The sequence below is a fragment of the Macaca thibetana genome, chromosome 12 (assembly GCF_024542745.1).
Source record: "Macaca thibetana thibetana isolate TM-01 chromosome 12, ASM2454274v1, whole genome shotgun sequence".
NCBI lineage: Eukaryota > Metazoa > Chordata > Mammalia > Primates > Cercopithecidae > Macaca > Macaca thibetana.
Window position 1 is genome coordinate 117,479,397 of NC_065589.1, and position 24,178 is coordinate 117,503,574.

The window sequence follows — 24,178 nt, forward strand, 5'->3', positions numbered from 1 at the left end:
AAAGCGGTTCCGCTTCTCTCGCCTTAGAATCAGCTCCTATTCCCACGACGCCCCCTGTCAGCAGGAAGAAGCCAGAGTGATTGACGGCTTTTTCCAGTCTTCGTAGCCCACACCTTGAGAATAAGGTGCTAAGAAACACAAAGGGAGGGATTGAAACCGCCTTGGCAAAATTATGACTGAGGAAATGATGACAGTGAAAAAAATCAGACCTAACTGACTCCATCTTGCTTCTAACGTTTAAGCTGTCCTTGTTCATTCTTGTGCATAGGCCTAACTAACTTTCAGTTCAGTTCATGGAATTCAGTTCATGGTTTGACTATGAAACAAAATTGATAATAACTATTTCCCGAAAAGACCCACTTCTTGCCTGGGAACCAGCATGGCTTTGCAGGACTAACAAATTAGCTACAAGATTAGAAATTACAGTTTAGGGGTCATGCAGCCTTTGGCTCCAAGAGTCTGAACCTCCCCAAATTGCTCCTGAGGATAACATCACTATTGTAAAACCTAAGATCCGTACTTGAGATATTTTGCAGAACCTGCCCTGGATGGATCAGCTGACACCACCCAGATCGGTAATCTGGCTCAACCAGTTCTGCTATCCCATCCAGGAGCAGTAGACAGCAAGAAAAACTCACTTTGACCCCTATGATTCCATCTTCAACCTGACCAGTCAGCATTCCCCACTTCCCAAGCCCCGACCTGCCAAATTATCTTTATTTTATTTTATTGAGGCAGAGTCTGGCTCTGTTGTCCAGGCTGGAGTGCAGTGGTGCGATCTCGGCTCACTACAACTCCTGCCTCCCGGATTCAAGTGATTCTCCTGCCTTAGCCTCCCGAGTAGCTAGGATTACAGGTGCATGCCACTATGCCTGGCTAATTTTTGTGTTTTTACTAGAGATGAGGTCTCACCATGTTGGCCAGGCTGGTCTCGAACTTTTGACCTCAGGTGATCTGCCTGCCTCAGCCTCCCAGAGTGCTGGGATTACAGGCGTGAGGCACTGTGCCTGGCCTCAAATTATGTTTATTTCATTTATTTATTTATTTATTTATATAGAGATGGAGTTTCACTCTCATTGCCAAGGCTGGAGTGCAGTGGTGTGATCTCGGCTCACTGCAACCTGCGCCTCCCAGGTTCAAATGATTCTCCTGCCTCAGCCTTCTGAGTAGCTGGGATTACAGGTGTCTGCCACCATACCCAGCTAATTTTTAGTAGACACAGGGTTTCACTATGTTGGTCAGGCTGGTCTCAAACTCCTGACCTCAGGTGATCCACCCGCCTTGGCCTCCCAAAGTGCTGGGATTGGAGATGTGAGCCACGGCGCCCGGCCCCAGCCCCAGCCCCAAATTATCATTAAAAGCTCTGATCCCCTAATGCTCAGGCTGATTTCAGTAACAGTAAAACTCCGGTCTCCTGCACAACCAGCTCTGCTTGAATTACTCTTTATCCATTGCAATTCCCCTGTCTTGATAAATTAGTTCTGTCTAGGCAGTGGGCAAGGTGAACCCACTGGGTGGTTACAATACCTTGGTGAACTTAATCATTGCAAAGAGGAGGTGAGGTGAGGGCTGGGTCTGAAAGAGGTGGTGACCTGAAATAAATTTGTTAGGTGGGGATAAAGAACATAAGTAGCAGGTACTGGTGTAGATACAGGTGACTAATGAATTTGTAGTGGGCCAGAGCTTTGTGGGTCTGTTTTCACTTTCCTGTTTCCAGTTTGTTCATTTTCAATAGCTACAAGGTGAGAAAAACATTTTCTTTTTAATTTACGAAAATAAACAAGACATTGACCCTGTAATCAAGATCTCACATCCATATTCTACACACTCTGACCATACTGGACCTTCTTACTCTTGCCTAAACATGATAGACCCATTACAAGTCTATGCCTTTGCATAGGCTTTCTACTAATTAGAATTTTAGGTACAAGATAGTACAGAGGAAGGAGGATTTATTCTCTATGGGATTATTGAAAGGCAACACTGATGTACTGATTCTTGCGAAGCCAGAATCAAGAGTTCATTAGAAGGGCCCGGTGTGGTAACTCATATCTGTTATCCCAGCACCTTGGGAGGTTGTGGTGGGAGGATTGCTTGAGGCCAGGAGTTTGAGACCAGCCTGGCCAATGTAGCCAGACCTCCATCTCTACCAAAAAAAAATTTTTGTTTAAGTTTATTAGAGGCATAAAGGACATTCTAAGCAGAAAGAAATGCATTTTGCAAGAGTTCAGAGGCATGACTTATTGGGGAGATTATAAGCAGATAAAAATGCTGAAATAGGCCAGGCGTGGTGGCTCACGCCTGTAATGCCAGCACTTTGGGAGGCTGAGGTGGGTTGATCATGAGGTCAGGAGTTCCAGACCAGCCTGGCCAACATGATGAAACTCAGTCTCTACTAAAAATATAAAAATTAGCCCGGCCTAGGGAGGCTGAGGCAGGAGAATGGCGTAAACTCAGGAGGCGGAGCTTGCAGTGAGCTGAGTCCGGCCACTGCACTCCAGCCTGGGCGACAGAGCAAGACTCTGTCTCAAAAAAAAAAAAAAAAAAAAAAAAAAAAATTAGCCTGGCCTGGTGATGGGTGCCTGTAATCCCAGCTACTCAGGAGCCTGAGGCAGGAGACTCGCTTGAAACCGGAAGACGGAGGTTGCAGTGAGCTGAGACTGTGCTACTGCACTCCAACCTGCGCAACAAGAGTGAAACTTTGTCTCAAAAACAAAAGAAAGAAGCTGAAATGATAGAGGAGATAGGCCATCATATGTAATAATAAGCAAGAACAGCTAGGAGGGACTTTTAGGAATTTTATGCCTAGAGTTTGTACATTAATCTGTAGATGATGAGGAATGATTAAAGGATTTTAAAGAACAGAGTGACATTCTGTGTGGCAGTTTTAGGCAGATCACAGCACATCGGCAGCTCCTGTCACTCTGTTTTCTGACTCTTGCCTCCAGTCTTTTCTTTCCTAAATCCTTCCTTAAACTGTCAAGATTCCAGATCTTTATTTTGTTTTTATCGAGGTTAGCAGAATTCTGTTCACATTTCCAGGCCCGGTTTTGAATACAGAATCTTCTGAAGCCTTTAATACTTGAGGCAGAATGAACAACTCACCCCTCATTTCTTTAGCATTTTGTTATACAATAGGAGTAACATTCACATTTATTGTGTTTATTTGTTTATAATTTTATTCTTAGGTAAGAATTAAATTCTTTAATTATTAACTAAGAATAAAATTCTAAGAACCTTGTGATTGCTTGAGGGCAAATATAAGCATATTCATCTGTATAAGTAACATCTAACACATAATAGGTATCTGTCCGAGAATTGAATATTACGTCAAAAATGTATTTTTCCTATAATGAAAATTTTCCTGTATGTACTGTTAAGTGCATAATGAAATTAAAAACTCTGAAAATGTAGAATGGAACAAAACCAACTGATTTAGAACACGATTTCTAAGGTTGATACTAGCAGGTTGATAATTATTCCTCAAATCATGATTGAGTCAGGTATTCACTCACCCAGAATAATATTATCATGACCATGCTTTCCATCTTAGCAATAATAACATTTTATTTCTGGGTTAGAATCAGAAATCTTCTTGAAATCAACATACTACAGTTACTGCATTTACTTCTTATCTGTGACTTATTTTCATGAAATGGTATAGTTTTTTCTCAGGAAGGGTAGACTCAATGAAGTTTTTAAAAAATTACATGCTATCTCTAAAAGTAAGATGTTCTGAGAAATTCTTTTTTGGGATATCAGAATTTTGTTATTAGGTTGGTGCAAAAGAATTATGGGCCAGGCACAGTGACTCATGCCTGTAATCCCAGCACTTTGGGAGGCCAAGGCAGGCAGATCACCTGAGGTCAGGAGCTCGAGACCAGCCTAGCCAACATGATGAAACCCCATCTCTATTAAAAATACAAAATTAGCTAGGCATAGTAGCAAGCACCTGTAATCCCAGCTACTTGTGAGGCTGAGGTAAGAGAATTGCTTGAGCCCGGGGGAGGCGGAGGTTGTAGTGAGCCGAGACCACACCACTGCACTCCAGCCCAGGAGACAAGAGCGAAACTCCATCTCAAAAAAAAAAAAAAAAAAAAAAAAAAAAAAAGGATTTATGGTTTTTGCAATAGTTTTTAATGGCAAAAACTGCAATTACTTTGTACCAACCTAAAATAGATATTGCATTGTTGTCCAAGTGGGATGGCTCATGCTTATAATCCCAGCACTTTGGGAAGCTGAGGTGGGAGGATTGCTTGAGCCCAGGAGTTTGAGACCAGTCTGGGTAACATCGTGTGAACTCTGTCTCTACAACAACAACAACAACAACAAAATACTAGCTAGCTGTGATGGTGCGCACCTATGGTCCCAGCTACTTGGGAGGCCAAGGTGGGAGGATTGCTTGAGTCCAAGAGGTTAAGGCTGCAGTGAGCCAGGATCCCACCACTGCACTCCAGCCTGGACAACAGAGTTGCCCTGTCTGAAAAAATAAAATCATGCATCGTTTGCTTCAGGAACCTGTAAATGTCTTGTATTCACCATTACTTGTCTTAGAACTAGCATCTCTTAAGAAGGAGTCAATGTATACCTTGAAAAGGTTTTTGTTCTGAGTAGGCAGCTGTCTAGTGGGCAGAAGTCCATTCTTTCTCTCCTTAGAACACAACTGTCATATTTCAAGAGTCTAGCAAATGATGCTTTGGCAGAATAAGGAGGAGAGTTATTTTTAAAGCAGTGCTTCCCTTTGGTCTTGAAGCAAATATAGAATGTTGATGGAATATGAAATTGATTCTAGAAATATGCCTTAGAATGAAGGTAATGGAAACATATAAGTTTGGTACCAGATAAATGAATTCAGCAGAAGACTTCTGTGGCTTTCTACTGTAGTGTAAAAATATTTTGTAGTGTAGAATAAAAATACTTGTAGTGTAGTGATTGCCATTAGCAAATTTTAGCATAATTAAATTTGTTAACTGGGCTCAGTGTGACCACACCTATAACCCAGCACTTTGGGAGACTCAGGCAGTCAAGACCAGACTGGGCAACAGGCAAAATCCTGTTTAAAAAAAAAAAAAAAAAAAAAATTGAGCCAGGTGTCATGGTGCACACCTGTAGTCCCAGCAACTTGGGAGGCTGAGGCAAAAGAATTCCTTAAGACCTGGAGGTCAAGGCTGTGGTAAGCCGTGCATGCCACTGCACTGTAACCTGGGTGACAGAGCAAGACCCCGTCTCAAAATCAGTCAGTCAGTCAAATTGTTAACAGTACTTACTTTGTTGTTGTTATTATAAGCATTGTTTAAAACCAGTGGTTTTCTTTTTCATTTCCAATAATGACCTTCTCCTCCTTTTTCATTGTGTTGCTAGAACAAATATGTTGATATATTCAATTGGTTTGTTTTATTATTTAAACACATACAGTTGGGAATTTTGCATTTGTTATAATTTCTGGGATTCGTTTTCTCTAGATAATTACATAGTTGACTTGTGTCACTCAGTCTCTTTTCAAATCTCCCTTATTAAATGGGCCCCATGTAAACACCTTTCCGTAGTTAACTTGTTCTGTATAACCTTTATCACTAGCTAGCATAATATTTTCTTCCCTTGCTAGGATGTAAGCTTCTTCTAAAAAAAATTTTTATTTTTTGAATTTTTGTAGAGATAGGGTCTTGCTGTGTTATCCAGGCCGGTCTCAGAATGCCTGGCCTTAAGGGGTCCTCCTGCCTTGGCTTCCCAAAGTGCTGGGATTATAGGCATGAGCCACCATGCCTGGCTTTTTTTTTCTTTAATTGAATGTAAGCTGCTTGAAGGCAGGGGCTTACCTGTTTTGTTTTCCTGTGTAGTTGTTTAGAACAGTGCCTGGCACGTAGTAAGTGTTCTATTAATATTTGTTCAATAAACCAAGCTCAGTGATGAGTGCCTGTAGTCCTAGCTACTCAGGAGGCTCAGGTGGGAGGATTGCTTAAGGCCAGGAGTTTGAGGCTGTAGTGCACTGTGATGACACCTGTGAATAGCCACTAAAATCCAGCCTGGGCAATGTAGTGAGACCCCCATCTCTTAAAAAAAGTGTTGAGTAAATCAAATTAGGAATAGTATTTGAAACAAACCTTTAATTTTAAAACAAATTCATCCCTGAAGGAAGTTAGGATCATTCCCAATCACACATTTTTAATGAGGATTTTTGCCCTGTTTGGGACAAGTTATTGAAGTTAATAAGGGCTTCTGGTGTCCTCTCCTAAGATTAACCCATGAATGATCATAAAACCTAAGATAGAAAAATTAGCTCCAGGTAAGGAGTGTTGGTACTAGAGTGTGTGTGTAGTAATGGTTGCTGCAGTCTGGTTTAGGGGGCTGCTACTGTGGCTGTGGCAGGATAATTGAGGTAAAAGGCAGTTTGGATGGAGGTCTTACCCCCTGCTCCAAGTTTGTCTTGATAATTAGTATCTCTTTTAAGGGGTGTGATAGCAATAACTCAGACAGTGGGTGGAAGTGTCTTCAAGAATAAATCATAATAGCACTCCCTAAAAAGTTTTTGACCTCTAAAAATCCTTATCCCTAAAATTCCCTTACCTAAATTTCCTACCCCTCCACCAAACTCTTAGAGGGCAGTGAATTATTGTTTTAAAAAATGCCTCCTTCCCAGTGCTACTTTCCTTTTTATCTGTGGACAGAGAATGAATTCTTAACCTGAGGGAGTTATTTGTTTAATGGAAAGTGATTAACTGTGATTTTCTCCTTGTTAGGGCTCTCCTCCCTAGAGTTCTTCTGTTCCCCCAGGGGTTTCTTAGTGCTAAATGGAGCTGATACTGGCTAGAGTCAGGCCTTTCTCTTGTTACACATAATCTAGAGAAAGTGACTCATGTTGCCAAATGAATATGTCCAAAATAAGGAGACAAATGAATGCAAGCACCTCAAAAGTCAAGTAAAAGATAACAAACTGTGTGTATGTGTGTGTTTTCTTGTTTTATGTTGTTAATATCTTTATGTATATAGTAGAAGCAAAGGCAGATGGAATAAAAAGAAAAGTCTAATACATTTTCTAAAAGGTAAGGTATTAACAGTATGAAACAAGAACAAAAACTTACTTAAAAGAACCAAAGGAAAATACTAGGTATAAGAAGTATAATCTGTAGAACATATTTGATGGGATGAAATTAAGATCAATTCAGGTGAAGGAGAAATTAGTGAGTTGGAAGGTCATATTTAGGAATTCTTTCCATAGGAGGAAAGAAAGGATAGGAAGCATAAAATAAAAATTAAGAAATAAATGAAATTTAAAAGTAGGAGTTCCTTTTTCCCCTAAGATCAGGAACAAGATAAAGATATCTGCTGTTGCCATTTCTGTTCAACACAGTATTGAAACTTCTGTCCAGAACAGTTTAGCAGAAAAAAGAAATGCATCCAAATGGGAAGGGAAGAAATAAAATTATCTCTGTTTAAGATGACATCATCTTATATGTAGAAAACCAAAGATTTTGTGGAAAAAAAAATACCTTTTGGTGCAAATAAATTAGCAATGATCTGAAAATAAAATTAAGAAAACAGTTTCATTTATGGTAGCATCTAAGAGAATAAAATGCTTAGGAATAAATTTAAGCAAGGAGGCAAAGACTTGCACTATATATAAAACACTGCTGAGAGGAATGAAAGAATACATGAATAAGTAGGAAGATATCTCACATTCAAGAATTTGGAGACTTAATCTTGTTGAGAAGACAGTACTACCCAAAGTGATCCATAGATTAAATGCAGTTCCTATCAAAATCCCAACGATGTTATTTGAAGAAATAGAAAAACCCATTCTAAAATCCATCTGGAATCTGAAGGGAACCCAAATACAGCGAAAACAATCTTGAAAATGAAGAAGAAAGTTAGGGAAATCAGGACTCACAGTTCCTGATTTATTTCGAAAGTTACTGTGAAACTACAGAATCAAAAACAGTGTGGGGCTGGGTGTGATGGCTCACACCTGTAATTCCAGTGTTTTGGGAGGCCGAGGCAGGAGGATTACTTGAGACCAGGAGTTCAAGATCAGGCTGGGCAACATAGCAAGACCCCGTCTCTACAAAAGAAAAAAAAAAGCGGTGTAGTACTGGCAATACAGACAGACATTGACCAATGGAATAGAATAGAGAGACTAGAAACAAACCCTTGTAAATATGGTAAAATGATTTTTTACAAGGGTGCCAAAACCAATCAGTGGAGAAAAGACAGTCTTTTCAACAAATGGTGATGAGAAAACTGGATACCCCCACAGAAAAGAAAGAAGTCAGACCTTTTCCTTATACCATATACAAAAATTAATATAAAGTTGGTTCAAAGACATAGTGAGAGAGCTAAAACTAGAAAACTCTTAGAGGAAAACAGGGAAAAAGTCTTCATGACATTAGATATGACAGTGATTTTGTTGGATGTGATAACAAAAGCACAGGCAGCACAACAAATAAGTTGGACTTCATCAAAACGTAAAACTTTTGTGTATTAAAGGACACTGCCAAGAGAGTAAAAGGACAACCCACAGAATGTGAGAAAATGTTTGTGAATGAGATATATGATAAGAGATTAATATCCAGAATATATAAAGAACTCCTACAACTCAGCGGCAACAACAACAACAAAAACCAATTCGAAAATGGGCATAGAACTTGCACATTTCTCCAAAGAAAATATATAAATGACTAATAAGCACATTAAAATATTTTCTCATCACTAATCAGTATGGAAATTTGAGTCAGAGCCACAATGGGAGAGACTTATTCATACCCATCAAGTGGTTATTTTTAAAAAATAAAAGAGAAAGTAACAAATGTTGGCAAGGATGTGGAGAAACTGGAATTGTTATACTCTTTTAGAGGGAATGTAAAATAGTGTTGCTGCTGCAGGAAACAGCTTGACAGTTTCTCAAAAAGTTAAACATGGCTGGGTGCAGTGGCTCACGCCTGTAATCCCAGCACTTTGGGATGCTTGAGGCCAAGAGTTCGAGCCCAGCCGGGCCAACATGGCAAAACCCTATTTCTACTAAAAATACAAAAATTAGCCTGGCATGGTTGTGCACCTTAGTCCCAGCTACTTGGAAGGCTGAGGCATGAGAATCGCTTGAACCCTGGGGGTGGAGATTGCAGTGAGCCTTGATCACACCTTTGCACTCCAGCCTAGGTGACAGAGTGAGACTGTATCTCAGAAAAAAAAAAAAAAAAAAAAAAAAAAAAAAATATATATATATATATATATATATATAAATAAATAGTTAGATATAGAATTAGCATATGACCCAGCAATTTTACACCTAGGTGTATACCAGGAAGAGTTGAAAACAGAGACTCAAACAGATACTTACACACCAGTGTTCATGGCAGCATTATTGCAAACTGAAAAGGTGGGAAAATCCCAAATGTACATCAACACTTGAAGAAGTAAACAAAATGGTATTTACTTGCAATGGAATATTTTTCAGCTTTAAAAAGGAATGAAATTTTGATATATTTTGCAACACGGATGAACCTTGAAAATACTATGGGTGAAACAAGCCAGAAACAAGAGGACAAATATTGTTATGATTCTACTTATGCGAGATACATGGAATAGGTAGATGCATAGAGACAGAAAGTAGGAGAGAGGGTGAGTGAAATAAGCCATAAACAAGAGGACAAATACTGTTATGATTCTGCTTATGTGAGATACATGGGATAGGCAAATTCGTAGTGATTGAAAGTATTAATGGGAGAGAGGTTACTAGGGGTAATGGTGAGGGCAAGTGGGGAATGGTTTTTTTAATGGATATAGTGTTTCTGATTGGGATAGTGACAAGTTCTGGAAATGGATAGTGGTGACAGCTGTACAACATGGTGAATATTTTTAATGGCACTGAATTTTATACTTAAAAGTAGTTAAAATGGCAAATTGTGTTATACTTTAAAAAAAGTAGAAGTGAGGCTGATGTCTGTGAAGTTGGGTCAGTGTACTGGAAATTCCCCGTGTGGCTGGAGAACTTAGGCATTAAAAGTCATTTTGTGGCCAGGCGCGGTGGCTTATACCTGTAATCCCAGCACTTTGGGAGGCCGAGTTGGGCAGATGACCTGAGGTCAGGAGTTCGAGACCAGCCTGACCAACATGGAGAAATCCCGTCTCTACTAAAAATACAAAATTAGCCGGGCGTGGTGGCACATGCTTATAATCCCAGCTACTCGGGAGGCTGAGGCAGGAGAATCGCTTGAACCCGGGAAGCGGAGGTTGCAGTGAGCTGAGATCACGCCATTGCACTCCAGCCTGGGCAACAAGAGGGAAACTCCGTCTCAAAAAAAGAAAAGTAATTTTGTGAATAAGCTAGAAGAAGTTGTTTAAGAAGTGGGGTGTCTGACTTACTGATCTCAGGTGACATTCCAGGTGAAATCTAGATGAGGTATGTATTCCTCAGTGAATTTGAACTTGGAAGATAGAGCAAAATTCAAATTCTAGCTTTGTCATTGTTTGAAGTGTAATTTTGTTATATTACTAAAGCTTTCTGAACTTTTGTCTGTGTTATGTAAATATATAGTTAAATGGATAAGTAATGTATACTAAAAAAAAAAAAAAAAAGATGCCAGCACTGAGGTAGGAAGCTTAAAATGATAAAGAAGAAATATTTGAGAAAACAATAGAGGTTGATGTCTAGAATTAAAGAAAGATGAAAGATCTCAGGTTGAAGGGGTTCGTATAGAATACAGTATAATTAAGAAAAACTCACACTTGTACACAGTACAGTGACATTGAAGAGTCTAAAAGTGAACAAGTAACATTATGAAGGAACAAAATTGAGATTGACATCATACTTACCAATAGCAGTGTTGACTGCAAGAAGATAATGGAATAATATTTTTTTTAAGTATTGGAGAAAGTATTGAAAGAAACTATGAACCTTGATGTTTCTACCCATCCAACTGTCATTCGAGTGAGGGCATGATTAAAATATTCTCAAATATGGGAACATTTTTAGAAACATTTTCGGAGAAAGAACTCAAATGAGTATTTGCAAATCTAGCAGATGCTACAAGACTTGTAATGTACACATGTAAGACATGTACATTTTTGAAATATCTTAGTAGAAGTTGTTGTCTTTAAAAAGTTAGCTAAGAATAAATAAAAAAAAACACAAAAGTATGTCCATAAAACTTGATGGGAATTGGGTGGAGGGGAGATGAGAGGACATGAGGGCATGGTCAAATTTTTGTCTTGATAAAGGGAAGTATAGATGACAGATTTACTTATCTAAAAGAAAAAGCAAAGGACAAGTTGAAATAATAAATTTGTTAAAAGGCAGAGATTGATATGATAAACCAAGTATATGTTCATTTTTAATAGGAAATACTGTAAATCACAATTTAGAGTTCTACAGATGGGAGAGGCATGGATGAGCAATTATGAAAATTGAGGATCCCAACAATACTTTTGCTTATGTGGATTATATCTACCAATAGTTACAGTATTAGAAATTAAAACTGAAAACATTTTAAATATTGATTAGCTGATTAATCAGTAATTGATTAATGTCTATTAATATAGGAACAACATACCCCTTTTATGTTAACATAATATAAAACATATTATAAAAATAACTATTTCCCAAAACAACAAAGAGCTTAGAAGAGTGGCATTGTTTTAAGCACTTTTGCAAATCTATTTAACGTCTGATTTAATAGAAGGTACTTGGATTCTCTTACCTGCTTCTATGTTCAGTGTGTTGCAATGTGATGTTTTTTTCAGGTATATGAGAAACCTAGGACCTCATGAATCTTTTGAAAGGGTCTTGGAAACCCTCGGTGATCTTGAGACCACACTTTGAGAACTGCTTTTTCCATACAAAGTTTCTTTGCTATTTATTACCCTACTATTTGGTGTCTTCTGCGTCATCACAGTAGTTTTCTTATGATCTCATATTCCCTCCTACCTCCCAGTTTTATTATTTCTTACCTTACATTCTCTTCCAGTTTGACTGATTCTTCTCCATCAAGCCTTCATTGATTATTCTAGTTTCTGTCTCTTCTCTAAAATCTGTTTGCAAGTGTGTAGTTTCACATATTTTGTACTAAAGTACTCTTACGTTTTTTGTGTTTTCTTTTTCCAATGACATTATGGCCCTTTTAAAGTAGGGACTCTAAAAATTGATGACAACACAAGAATTTATCCTTACACACAAATATTTGTACCTCGAAATAGATAATTTTTGTCAGTTGATTGGAAGTAACACCCTCTAGGAAAACATATAGATCACAAATTTGTTTTTGGCCTTAAGTGATCTATTAGAAAACTATAATGTCTTATCCATTATCTGCCACATGCCAATACTTTTGGTATTGCAAGTTCTCCTTTCTTCAAGAGATCTTGTGTAACTAAAACCTTCTTTTGTTCAGCCTTGTTGATCTTATAAGCCACTTATTGATTTACCTATTTTCTTGCCATTTCAGAAAAAAGCCAAAGGACAAGAGCTGTTTGATCAGATTATGTACCACCTGGACCTTATTGAAAGCGACTATTTTGGTCTGAGATTTATGGATTCAGCACAAGTAGCAGTGAGTAACTGTTTTTTGGAAGTTTTAGCATAAGGGGAAGAAACGGGAAATTTCAGATGATATACTAATTGCTATTAGGCTTCATATTCTTGATGTGTTATTTCCTGTGATACAAAGCTTTGACACCGCTCCCTCCCCCACCCCCTTGCTTTAGCATCACCTGAAGGACTTGTTTGAAAAAATGTGAGTTCTGGTCCTAATTTCCTAACCTAAATTATAAGAACAAAATTTTTGAGGATGGGGCTCTGGAATCTTTGTTTTTAAGAACTGTTGACTTGATCGTTGGGCACACAAGAATTTGAGAAACATTGTGTAATGGAAAGAATGCTAGATGGGAGTTTTGTGGGCTCTTGGGCAAATGATAGTAGTTTTTAATTTGCAAATCAAGGTGCATACACTAGGATATCTCTAAGTTCCCTTTCAGATCTGTGATTCTGTATCTATAAATAGTGGTACTTCGACGTGCATTTCTGATGAGAGAACAGCATATATAATAGAGTAGAAAGTTGGAGGCTATTCAAATAACTGGTTACTATATTAGGATTTTACTGGAGAATGTTTGAAAGAAAGTAGCGGATAAAAACATTGGAAGGTGGTTTAGTGATTGTATCATTCAAACTGAATGCCCAAAGTATTAAATAATAAGTTAATAAGTATTAAATAATAATAAGTATTTACTCTCAAATAATTGGGATTAGGTAGTCTTCAAACAGGGAGGTTATGTTTTCCTTCAGGAAGTTTGATGTAGAGATATGTAGGATTTGGAATGGACAGAGATTGAAGTCAGGAAAAGTTATTACAAATACTTTAGGATAAAAGTAATATTAAGGCCCGAACAGTAGGAGGCAGAGGAAGAGACCAGAGATGATAAGGATGTCATGGCATTAAGCCTTTTTTTCTAGAAGTTGTGTGTGTGTGTGTTTAGAGAGAAACTCCTAGCTGGTTTTATAAAGCATCTGGGCTAAGTTTACAGCAGTTAATAATTTTAGCTGTCATTTTTTCCTGACAACCCTCCCCATCATGCCTCCAAATTAAGTAACCATGAGCATTTGGCAGCAGGGCATCAGTTAGGCAAATTTTGGCATATCTTTGCAATTAATACTATGCAGCTTATTAAAAAATGGCGATTTTTGGCCATGCGTGTTGGCTCACATCTGTAATCCCAGCTCTTTGGGAGACTGAGGCAGGAGGATTACTTGAGGTCAGGAGTTCGAGACCAGCCTGGCCAACATGGCAAAACCCTCTCTCTACTAAAAATACAAAAATTAGCCAGTGTAGTGGTGTGCCTCTGTAGTCCCAGCTACTCGGGAGACTAAGGTGGGAGAATTGCTTGAACCTGGAAGGCAGAGGTTGCAGTGAGCCAAGATTGCGCCACTGCACTCCAGCTTGGGTGACAGAGCGAGACCCTGTCTCAAAAAAACACAAAAACAAAAAGGTGATTTTTTATTTAAAAAAAAAATTAGCCAGGTGTAGCAGTGCACGCCTATAGTTCCAGCTGGCTGGGTGACTGAGGCTGAAGGATCCCTTGAGCCTAGGAACTTGTAGTTGGAGGCTGCAGTGAGTTGTGATTGCAACACTGCACTCCCAACCTGGGTGACAAAGTGTGAGACCCTATTTCTAAAACAAAACAAAATTGTGATTTTTAAGTATTAATATACTAATTGAAATGGAGTGGTAGAAGTAGTCATAAAGGATTATAAAGCAGTATAATTGAATTTTTCTATTTAAAAAAATGTCTGAGCTAGGAGCAGTGGCTCATGCCTATAATCCCAGCACTTTGGGAGGCTGAGGAGGGAGGATCACTTGAGGCCATGAGTTTGAGACCAGCCTGGGCAATATTGCAAGACCCTGTCTCTACAAAAATAAACAAATTAGGCATGGTGGTGCATGCCTATAGTCCTGACTACTTGGGAGGTGGGAGGATCTCATGAACCCAGGAGTTCAAGGTTGCAGTGAGCTATGGTCATGCCACTGCACTCTAGTCTGGGTAACAGAGCAAGACCCTGTCTCTTAAAAAAAAAAAAAAAAAAGATATATGGACATGCATATACATGAAAAAGTTGTGAAGCTATTTTTCACAGTTTCAGTTTCTGATCTCTTGGTGATGTTATTGTGGGAGGTGTTTCTTTTATTTTTCTTTCTAATGTTCTTAATTCTCTTTTATTAGACTAAATTCACTAATGGTAGAGAATGAGTCCAGCAGGTAGTAGGCACACAAAACATTTGTTGAATTTAATTCTGGACTTCTATTTAGTTTGATAACATCTTGGTTGCCTGTTAATTTTAATATCATTCAGCTTTCACTTCTAGAATAATCGTAAAGCTGTACAATCAGGTGAATAAATAGATGATATTAAGGATAGCAATCTATGACTTCCTGTTTTTTGAGGCAGTATAAGGGAAAAGAAAGCAAAAGTGTGCCAAAGTTAGGTTTGAGGTACTTAATATTTAAGTAATTGTGGAAAGAAATATGCAGTCATTACTAAGTTGTATTATTAGCTCTTTGCTAATATCAGCAATTACTGAATTCCATATTGATGTTTTTTCTCTCGTTTGATACACATATAGTGTCTTTCTTGTCAAGATAATAAATTTTTGGTAAAGCCAGAATTAGGATATTTAATCCCTACTCTTTAGTTCTAGTTTATTCCTTCCAGTAACCAGAAATCTAGGCATTAAAATTAAACTTACAGGCTTACTTTTATTTCATTTTATTTTTGCCTCACTGAAACACTCTGAGTTGAGCTGGAAGAACAGTTAGTAGACTAAAGATATTAAAAATGAACTCCGGATAAGCTAAACTTTTCAAGTTCTCACTCAGTTGATTCCGTGATAGTCTCATGACATAAGCAAACAAAGAATCACCTTGTTGTGTGGCCATATTCAACCTCAGAATGAAATGAAACCAAAGTGGGGTGAGGGGCAGCGTAAAAAGCGACCAAGGAATTACATGCTATAATTTCACATTCAGCATATGGCATGTCCATATATATAAAATTAATGTGCCAAATTTTAGTTTATTGATCACTAAAGATCAGTCTGAAACGTCTATGACTATAGAATTATGGAGTCATCATGGAGATAACCAAAATTAGTAAATTGATGAAGCCAAAGTTCACTTTTCTTATACAGACATATAATCTGAGCTCTATTTTTTAAATTGTTTACTTTTTATTAGACTGGGTTATTCTATATTCATGTACACCTATTTAATTTCATAGTTGAAACAATCTCACGTTTACAGAAAGTTGCAAGGATGGTATAAATAACCATTTTTCTGGGACCATGTGAGAGAGAGTTATAGTTAAGATGTCCCATCACACCTGAATTCTTCAGTGTATGTTTCCTGTAAGCAAGCACACTTCATAACTCAATACAGCCATCAAAACCAGGAAATTAACCCTATGATAGTACCACCATCTTATCTCCTTAGGCTGTATTCAGATAATGCTAATTGTTTCTAGTATGTTCTTTATACCCAAAAGATCCAGCAGAATCATGCTTTGCATTTTTTTTTTTTTGAGACTGAGAATGCTGTTGCCCAGGCTGGAGTGCCGTGGCGTGGTTTCAGCTCACTGCAACCTCCACCTCCTGGGTTCAAGCGATTCTTCTGTCTCAGCCTCCCGAGTAGCTAGGACTACAGGCGCATGCCACTATGCCCAGCTAATTGTTGTATTTTTAGTAGAGACAGGGTTTCACCACATTGGCCAGGATGGTCTTGAACTCCTGACCTTGTGATCTGCCTCCTCGGCCTCCCAAAGTGCTGGGACTACAGGTGCGAGCCACTGCGCCTGGTCATGCTTTGCATTTAGTTTTCATGTTTCTTTAGTTGCCTTCAACCTGGAATACTGTGGTTTCCTCAGTCTTGCCTTGGCTTTCATGACTTTGAAGCTCTTGAAGATACAAGACAGTTATTTTGTATACTGTCCCTCAATTTGGGTTTGTCTCATGTTCCCTCATAAAGTAGATTAATCTTGGTACCTTTGGCAGGAAAATAACCGAAGTGATCTTGTGTTTCATTCTGTCCTATTGGGTGTCATGTAATTTGATGTGGTCCCATTACTAGTGATACTAAATTTGATCCCTTAAGATGGTGTCTGCCAGGCCTCATCACTATGAAGTGACTCTTTTTTCCCTTTATCATTAGCTATTTTGTGGGCAGTTACATTGAGACTGTTCCTCATCAAACTTTGTATTTATTTATGAACTAATAGATTCCTGTTTTGTTCAGTGGGTTTATATCGGTTACTGTCATTTATTTTGTTGCTCAAATTTTCCCAAGTATGGTCAATGGGAGCTGCTTCAGGATGGTGTCTATGTTCATTTAACATGACCCCTTCATTCTTTGAGCTCTACCTTACTTTCTGGCTTATGAAGGTATGCCATGTTCATCTTGCAGTGCCCTACTCTAGCCCTTTAATTAGCCAATTCTCCAATGAGTCTTGTGGCCAGATTTAGGGAATATGTGTTTATGTTTATTTCTCCATCTCTGTCTCTGTCTGTCTGTCTCTCTCTGTCTCTCTATCTCTCAAGAATACCATGAATACCGTGACTTCAACACCCGTAAATAATTGAAATTCCAGTCGAACACTATAGGGCTTGTAGTTTTGTTTCTCTTTCCGCATCTGTAGTTCACTTCTGCAGAAACCAGGCTATGATTATCACAACTAGGTTTACTCTATTGATCACTCAGCATGTATGGAACCAGTCTCTAGCCTCTTGCTTTGTAGATGCTGGTCTTGCTCAGACAACCTAATTATTTGTAGACTGAGTTACTATTTTTTATTTTTATTTTTTGCTATTTCTTTGATCTTGGATGGACTGAATTATTTGGAAAAAGGAAGGGATTGTGAAACTTGTCAACTTACAAATACACAGTGGTACATAAAGTACTCCTTTGACAATAGTATTGAAGAGTTATTACCTCAGAGATTTGGTTTGGAGTAGGAGGCTTAAAGAGAAGAGAGAAGGCATGCTTAAGTAAAAGGAGTTGGTTTTAGTTAGCATGACATCATTTTTTCTGTAAAGTAGGCCACTTTAAAAAAAAATGAGATATAATTTACATACCATAAAGTTCACCATTTTACATTGCACAGTTCAGAGTTTTCAGTATATTTGGAATTGTACAGCCATCATCACTAATTCCAGAACATAATAATCACCCCTAAAGAAACCCTCTTACACATTACCAGTTATTCCCCATTTACCCCTCTCCACAGCCTCTGGCAAACACTGTCTGTGGATTTGCCTAGTTTGAAAATTTCATTTGAATGGAATCATGTAATAGGTGGCCTTTGGAATCTGGAAATGTACTTAGCATAATGTTTTCACGGTTCATCCATGTTGTAGCATATCTTAGTACTTGATTCCTTTTTATTGCTGAATAATATTCTGTTTTATGGATATATCACGTTTTATTTACTCATCCATCGATGGACATTTGGAGTATTTCTACTATTTGGCTGTTACGAATAATGCTGCTCTGAAGACTGGGCATGGTGGTCTGTAATCCCAACACTTCGGGAGACTGAGGTGGATAGATTGCTTGAGCCCAGGAGTTCGAGACCAGCCTGGGCAACATGGCATAACCCTATATCTACAACATACAAAAATTGGCCGGGTGTGGTGGTGTGTGCCTGTAGTTCCAGCTACTCAGTAGGTTCAGGTAGGAGGATTGCTTGTGCCAAACTTTTCCACTGATGGCGCCATTCCACACTCCCTACTAGCAACGTATGAGGATTCCTGTTTCTCCGTATACTTGCCAACCTGTGATTTCCCCTTCTTTTTGATTTAGCCATCCTAGTTGGTATGAAATGGTATCTCATTGTGATTTTGATTTGCATTTCCCTAATGACTAATGATGTTGAGCATCTTTTCATGTGGTTATTTGCCATTTGTGTATCTTCTTTGGAGAAATGACTATTCAAATCCTTTGCCTGATTTTTAGTGGGTTATTTACCTTTTTGCTGTCGAGTTGTAAGAGGTCTTTATATTTTCTGGGTACTCAGCCCTTGTCAAAAAAAATTTGCAAATTTTTCCCCCACTTTTCACTTTTTTTTTTTTCACTTTCTTGATAGTGTCCTTTGCACAAAAGTTTTACATTGTGATGAAATCCAGTTTACCTACTTTGGTTGCTAATGCTGTTTGTGTTATATCTCTGAAACGATTGCCTATTCTGAACTCACAAAGATTTACACGTTTTCTTCTAAAAGTTGTTTTTTTTTTTTTTTTTTTGAGACAGAATCTTACTCTGTCACCAGGCTGGAGTGCAGTGGCGCAATCTCGGCTCACTGCAACTTCCACCTCCTGGTTCAGGTGATTCTCCTGCCTCAGCCTCCAAAGTAGCTGGGACAACAGGCATCTGATTCATTTAGAGTTAATTTTTGTATATGCTATGAAGTTGGGGTCCAGCTTCATTCTTTAGCATGTGAATATCCAGTGATCCTAACACCACTTGTTAAAATGACTATTCTTTCCCCATTGAAGGGTCTTGTTGCATACTTGTTGGAAATCTATTTACTATAGGCTATGGATATGTGGGTTTATTTCTGGATTCTCTCTTCTGATATATATATACACACACACAAACATATATGTGTGTGTGTGTATGTATATATGTTTTTTGTTTGTTTGTTTGTTTGTTTGTTTTCTTGAGATGGAGTTTCACTTTTGTTGCCCAGGCTAGAGTGGTGCAGTGGCGTGACCTTGGCCCACCGGGACCTCTGCCTCCCGGGTCCAAGCGATTCTCCTGCCTCAGCCTCCCAACCAACTGGGACTATAGGCATGAGCCACCACACCCAGCTAATTTTGCACCTTTAGCAGAGACCGGGTTTGTTCATGTTGGCAGGGTGGTCTCGAACTCCCGACCTCAGGTGATCCGCCCACCTCAGCCTCCCAAAGTGCTAGGCGTGAGCCACTGCACCTGGCCTGTTCCATTGATCTTTATGTTGATCCTTATGCCAGTACCACAGTATCTCGATTATGGTAACTTTGTAGTAAGTCTTAAAATTGGGAAGTGTGAGTTCTCAAGGTGTCTTCTTTTTTCAGTTCTTTTGGTTATTCTGGGTCCCTTGCATTTCCATATAAATCTTAGGGTCAGCTTATCCATTTATGCAAAAGAGGCAGTTGGAATTTTGGTAGGGATTGCATTGAATCTATGTATCAGTTTAGGGAATATTGCCATTTTAACAGTAAAGTCTTCTGACCCATGAACATGGAATGTCTTTCTATGTATTAGGTTTTTACTTTTTAAAAACAATGTTTTATAGTTTCAGTTTATAGAAATCTCACTTCCTTGGTTAAATTTATTCCTAAGCATTTTATTCCTTTGATACTATTTTAAGTGGAATTGTTTTCATAATTTCATTTTTGGATTGTTCATTGTTAGCATATAGAACTCCAACTGATTTTTGCATATTTATGAAAGGTTGTTGGGTTTTGTCAATTGCTTTTTCTGCATCTATTGAAAGGATGATGTGAGGTTTTAAAAAAAAATTTGTTTGTATGGTATGGTATGTTGATTTAAAAAAAAATTTTTTTTTTAAATGTTGAACCAACCTTGGATTTTTGGGATAAATCCCACTTAGTCATGGTTTATAATCTTTTTTTTTTTTTTTTTTTTTGAGATGGAGTCTTGCTCTGTTGCCCAGGCTGGAGTGCAGTGGCGCGATCTTGGCTCACTGCAACATTGCCTCCTGGTTCAAGTGATTCTCCCACCTCAGCCTCCCAAGGAGATGGGACAACAGGCATGCGCCACTGTGCCTGCTAGTTTTTGTATTTTTAGTAGAGATGGGATTTCGCCGTGTTGTCCAGTCTGGTCTGGAATTCCTGTATACAAGCGATTCTTTTGCCTCAGCCTCCCAAAGTGTGGGGATTACAGGCGCGAGCCACCACACCTGACCATATAATCCTTTTTATATGTTGCTTGGTTTGGTTTGCCAGTATTTGGTGATTATTTTGGTTCTGTATTCATAAAGGATATTAGTCTGTAGTTTTCTTGTGATTTTTTTTTTTTTTTTCTGGTTTGGGTGTCAGGGTAATGCTGGTCTTATAGAACGAGGTGGGAAAACCATCCCTCCTCTTGTGTTTTTTTGGAAAATCTTGTGAAGGATTAGTGTTAATTCTTTCAACATTTGGTAGAATTCGTCATTGAAACCATTTGGTTCTGGGCTTTTGTTTGTGGGAAGTTTTTAATTATTGGCTCATTCACTTGTTATAGGCATATTCAGATTTTCTTTTCTTTCCATTTTGAGACAGGGTCTCACTTTGTCACCCAGGGTGGAGTGTAGTGACACTATCACAGCTCACTGCAGCCTCGACCTCCCAGGCTCAAGCAGTCCTCCCATCTCAGCCTTCTGAGTAGCAGGGACTATAGGCATGCACCACACCTGGCTAATTATTTATTTTTTTGTAGAGATGGGGGCTCACTATATTGCCCAGACTGGTCTTGAACTCCTGGATGCAAGTGATCCTCCTCAGCCTCATAAAGTTCTGGGATTACAGGCGTGAGCCACCACGTCTGGCTGTGTTTTCTGTTTGTTTTTTGTCAGTTTTTCAACTAGGCCACTTTAGAGAGTAAAAGGGGAACTTAATGAATGAGGGATTGGGATAGGCACAAGCCGCCAGTATTATTCTGGTAAACCAGAATATATGGTCATCTTTGTTTTAGTGGACTGCAGAATACTACCCCATCGTCTATTTTAAAATCTAAACTTACTTTAATATCCTTTTATATAGTCCAGTGATGATCTTAGAGTTGTGAAATCTGTGGACTCTTTCCCTAGAAAAATGCACATACGCATAACATTTTATCTATATGTAGTAATTCAGATGTCCCTGAAGCCCAACTATGAATTCTCCAATTTAGTAACACTTCTTTAGCAAATAAATAACCTATAGCTTAAGGGAAGATGGATAATGGTATAAATTTGTGAGTTTTTCTCTTTAAATCTTTAAGACAGTTATGCCATCAAACGTATATAATCTCTCTTTTTTTTTTTTTGCTGTTGGTACAACTTTGTTATTAAATCTCACTGTATAACTAAACAAAGATTTTTGTGGTAATATATTCTTTCTTGATGAAGGCTTAGGGAAACACTTTTTTTTTTTGCTGTCATAAAAATAGTATGTATAGCAAAGTTACCCATGACAGGAGCACTGCCAATATTACTGGTTAAAAAAGTGACAATTTTGGGTAGTTTCTTGTATGCAAGACTTTCCACAGTAGAAGTAATGTATTTTTAAGCCAGGCAGTAAGGAATCTTTCTTTTGATATTGAATGGTTTTAGGTTGGTACAGTAAGACTTTGCAAAATAATTGGAGAATTAACTGTACCAATTTCCTGGAGAACATGTTTGATAACATTTTGAAGGAAGAATTTTCAGTCTTAAAATCAAGTGTTACATGGACCAGGCAGGAGAGCAAAAGAAGGGAAGCAAGTTGGTATGCACATTAAAGATTTTACATGGTTATTTACTTCCAAGAAATATGGCTTCTCCCATTTAAAAAAAAAAAAATCATGCTACATGCTTGTTATGTTTTGTATTTTATTTTATTTTTAAATAAAAGTAGCAGGGTTTTGCTATCTGTGTCTGCCCAGGCTGGAGTGCAGTGGCATGATCAGAGCTCACTGTAGCCTTGAACCCCTGGGCTGAAGTGATCTGCCCACCTCAGCCTCCCAGGTAGGTAGGACTGTAGGTGTGCACCACCATGCCTGGCTAATTTAAAAAATAATAATTTTGTAGAGACTGCCCAGGCTGTTCTGGAACTCCTGGCCTCAGGTGATCCTCTTGCCTTGGCCTTCTAAGGTGTTGGGATTACAGGTGTGGGTCACTGTGCCCAGCGTTTTTCTCATTTTTGGTAGGGATGGAGACAGAGAAATATAGATAGCACAATGATAAATCATAGCTGATACCCAGCAGACTGTAGAGGATCAAAAAGGATTGGTGGAGGGGATGTGGTGAAGTGGGAAGCATATTACCTTTAGCTGCAAAAGGAGTAATAGGGCAACTACCACTTAGCTCCAGGCATTTGCTGTTGAGTAGGTTTGTTGTACCAGCATTGCTGGATCTTCAAGTATTTCAAGAGAAGCTGAAATCCAGATTTCTAGGTTAAATTGTCTATTTTTTAAAAAGTTGTTAAACGTATTTTTAAAAATAGTGTAGCTGATGGAGGAAATCAAAGAAGATAAAAGTAAATGGAAAGACATTCTACATTGAATGGAAGACTCAACAAAGTAAAGATAGATTCCAGTTCTCCCCAAATTAATATACAGGTTTAATGCAGTTTTTCTCAAAATTCCAGTAAGATATTTTGTAGATATAGATTGTAGATATAAATTTTTATTCTAAAATTTATGTGGAAAGACAGAGGAACTAGAATGGCTAAAGTAATTTTGAAAAAGGGGAATAAAATGGGAGGAATCACACTACCCAGTTTCAAGACTTACTATATAGCTTTCATAATCAAGACTGTGTGGTGTTGGCAAAGCGACAGACATGTAGATCAATGGAAAGAAATAGCCCTACACAAATATTACCTCTGATTTTTGTTAAAGGTGCCAAAGTAATTCAGTGGAAGAATAGTTTTAATAATGGTGCTGGATTAGAACCTGTGGAAAAAGGCAGAGACAAAAACAAAAACAAAAAAACAAAACAGGATGGAGCAGCTGTATATCTGTAAGACAAAAAATCTTGACCTAAAGTGTAAAACTATAAAACTTAGAGACAAATAAACAGGAGAAAATCTGTGGGACCTAGAGATTAGAGAAGAGTTATTAGTAAACATGATACCAAAAGGATGATTTTTAAAAAAAGATAAAATGAACTTCATAAAAAATTAAAAACTTTTGCTTTGGGAAAGACCCTGTTACTAGAACGAGAAGCTAAGCTACAGACTGGGAGAAAATATTTGTATATTGCACATCTGACCAGGAACTCATGTCTAGCATATATACACAATGCCTAGCCGGGTGCAGTGGCTCACGCCTGTAATCCCAGCACTTTGGGAGGCCAAGGCAGGAGGATCACTTGAGCCCAGGAGTTCGAGACTAGCCTGGGCAACATAGTGAGACCTTGTCTCTACCAAAAAAAAAAAAAAAAAATTAGTTTGGTGTTGTGGCTACTTGGGAGGCTGGGCAGGAGGATCGCTTAAGCCTGGGAGGTGGAGGCTGCCGTGAGCTGTGACAGCCACTGCACCTCAAACCTGGGCGACAGAGCGAAACCATGTCTCAACCAAAAACAAAATGAAACAAGTTCCTCAGCTCAACAATTAGAAAGCAAACAATCTAATTCGAAAATGAACAAAAGACATTAAGAGACATTTCACCTCAGAGGATATACAGATGACAAATTCATGAAAAGATGTTAGACTAGTCATCAGGAAAGTGCCAATTAAGACCTCAATGAGATATTTTCACTACACATCTATTAAAACAGCTAAAGTAAAACATAGTGACAACTCTAAATTTTGGTGAGAATGTGCAGAAACGGGATCTCTCATACATTGTTGGTGTTGGGATAGTAAAGTGATATCGCTACTCTGGAAGATAATTTGGCAGTTTATTTTAAAACTAAACATGTATTAAACCATATGACTCAGCAGTTGTATGCCTGACCATTTATCCCAGAGAGATGAAGACT

General features: G+C 38.3%; 1 protein-coding gene across 4 annotated transcripts in view; it reads left to right on the forward strand.

The window, feature by feature from the left end:
- EPB41L5 (erythrocyte membrane protein band 4.1 like 5) overlaps positions 1-24,178 on the forward strand; it is a 169,135-nt gene that overhangs the window by 16,984 nt on the left and 127,973 nt on the right. For all 4 annotated transcript variants that reach the window (XM_050752704.1, XM_050752705.1, XM_050752707.1 and 1 more), the window contains exon 3: positions 12,435-12,539. In XM_050752704.1, coding sequence (XP_050608661.1) covers positions 12,435-12,539 — 105 coding nt within the window. The remainder of the gene's footprint in view (positions 1-12,434; positions 12,540-24,178) is intronic.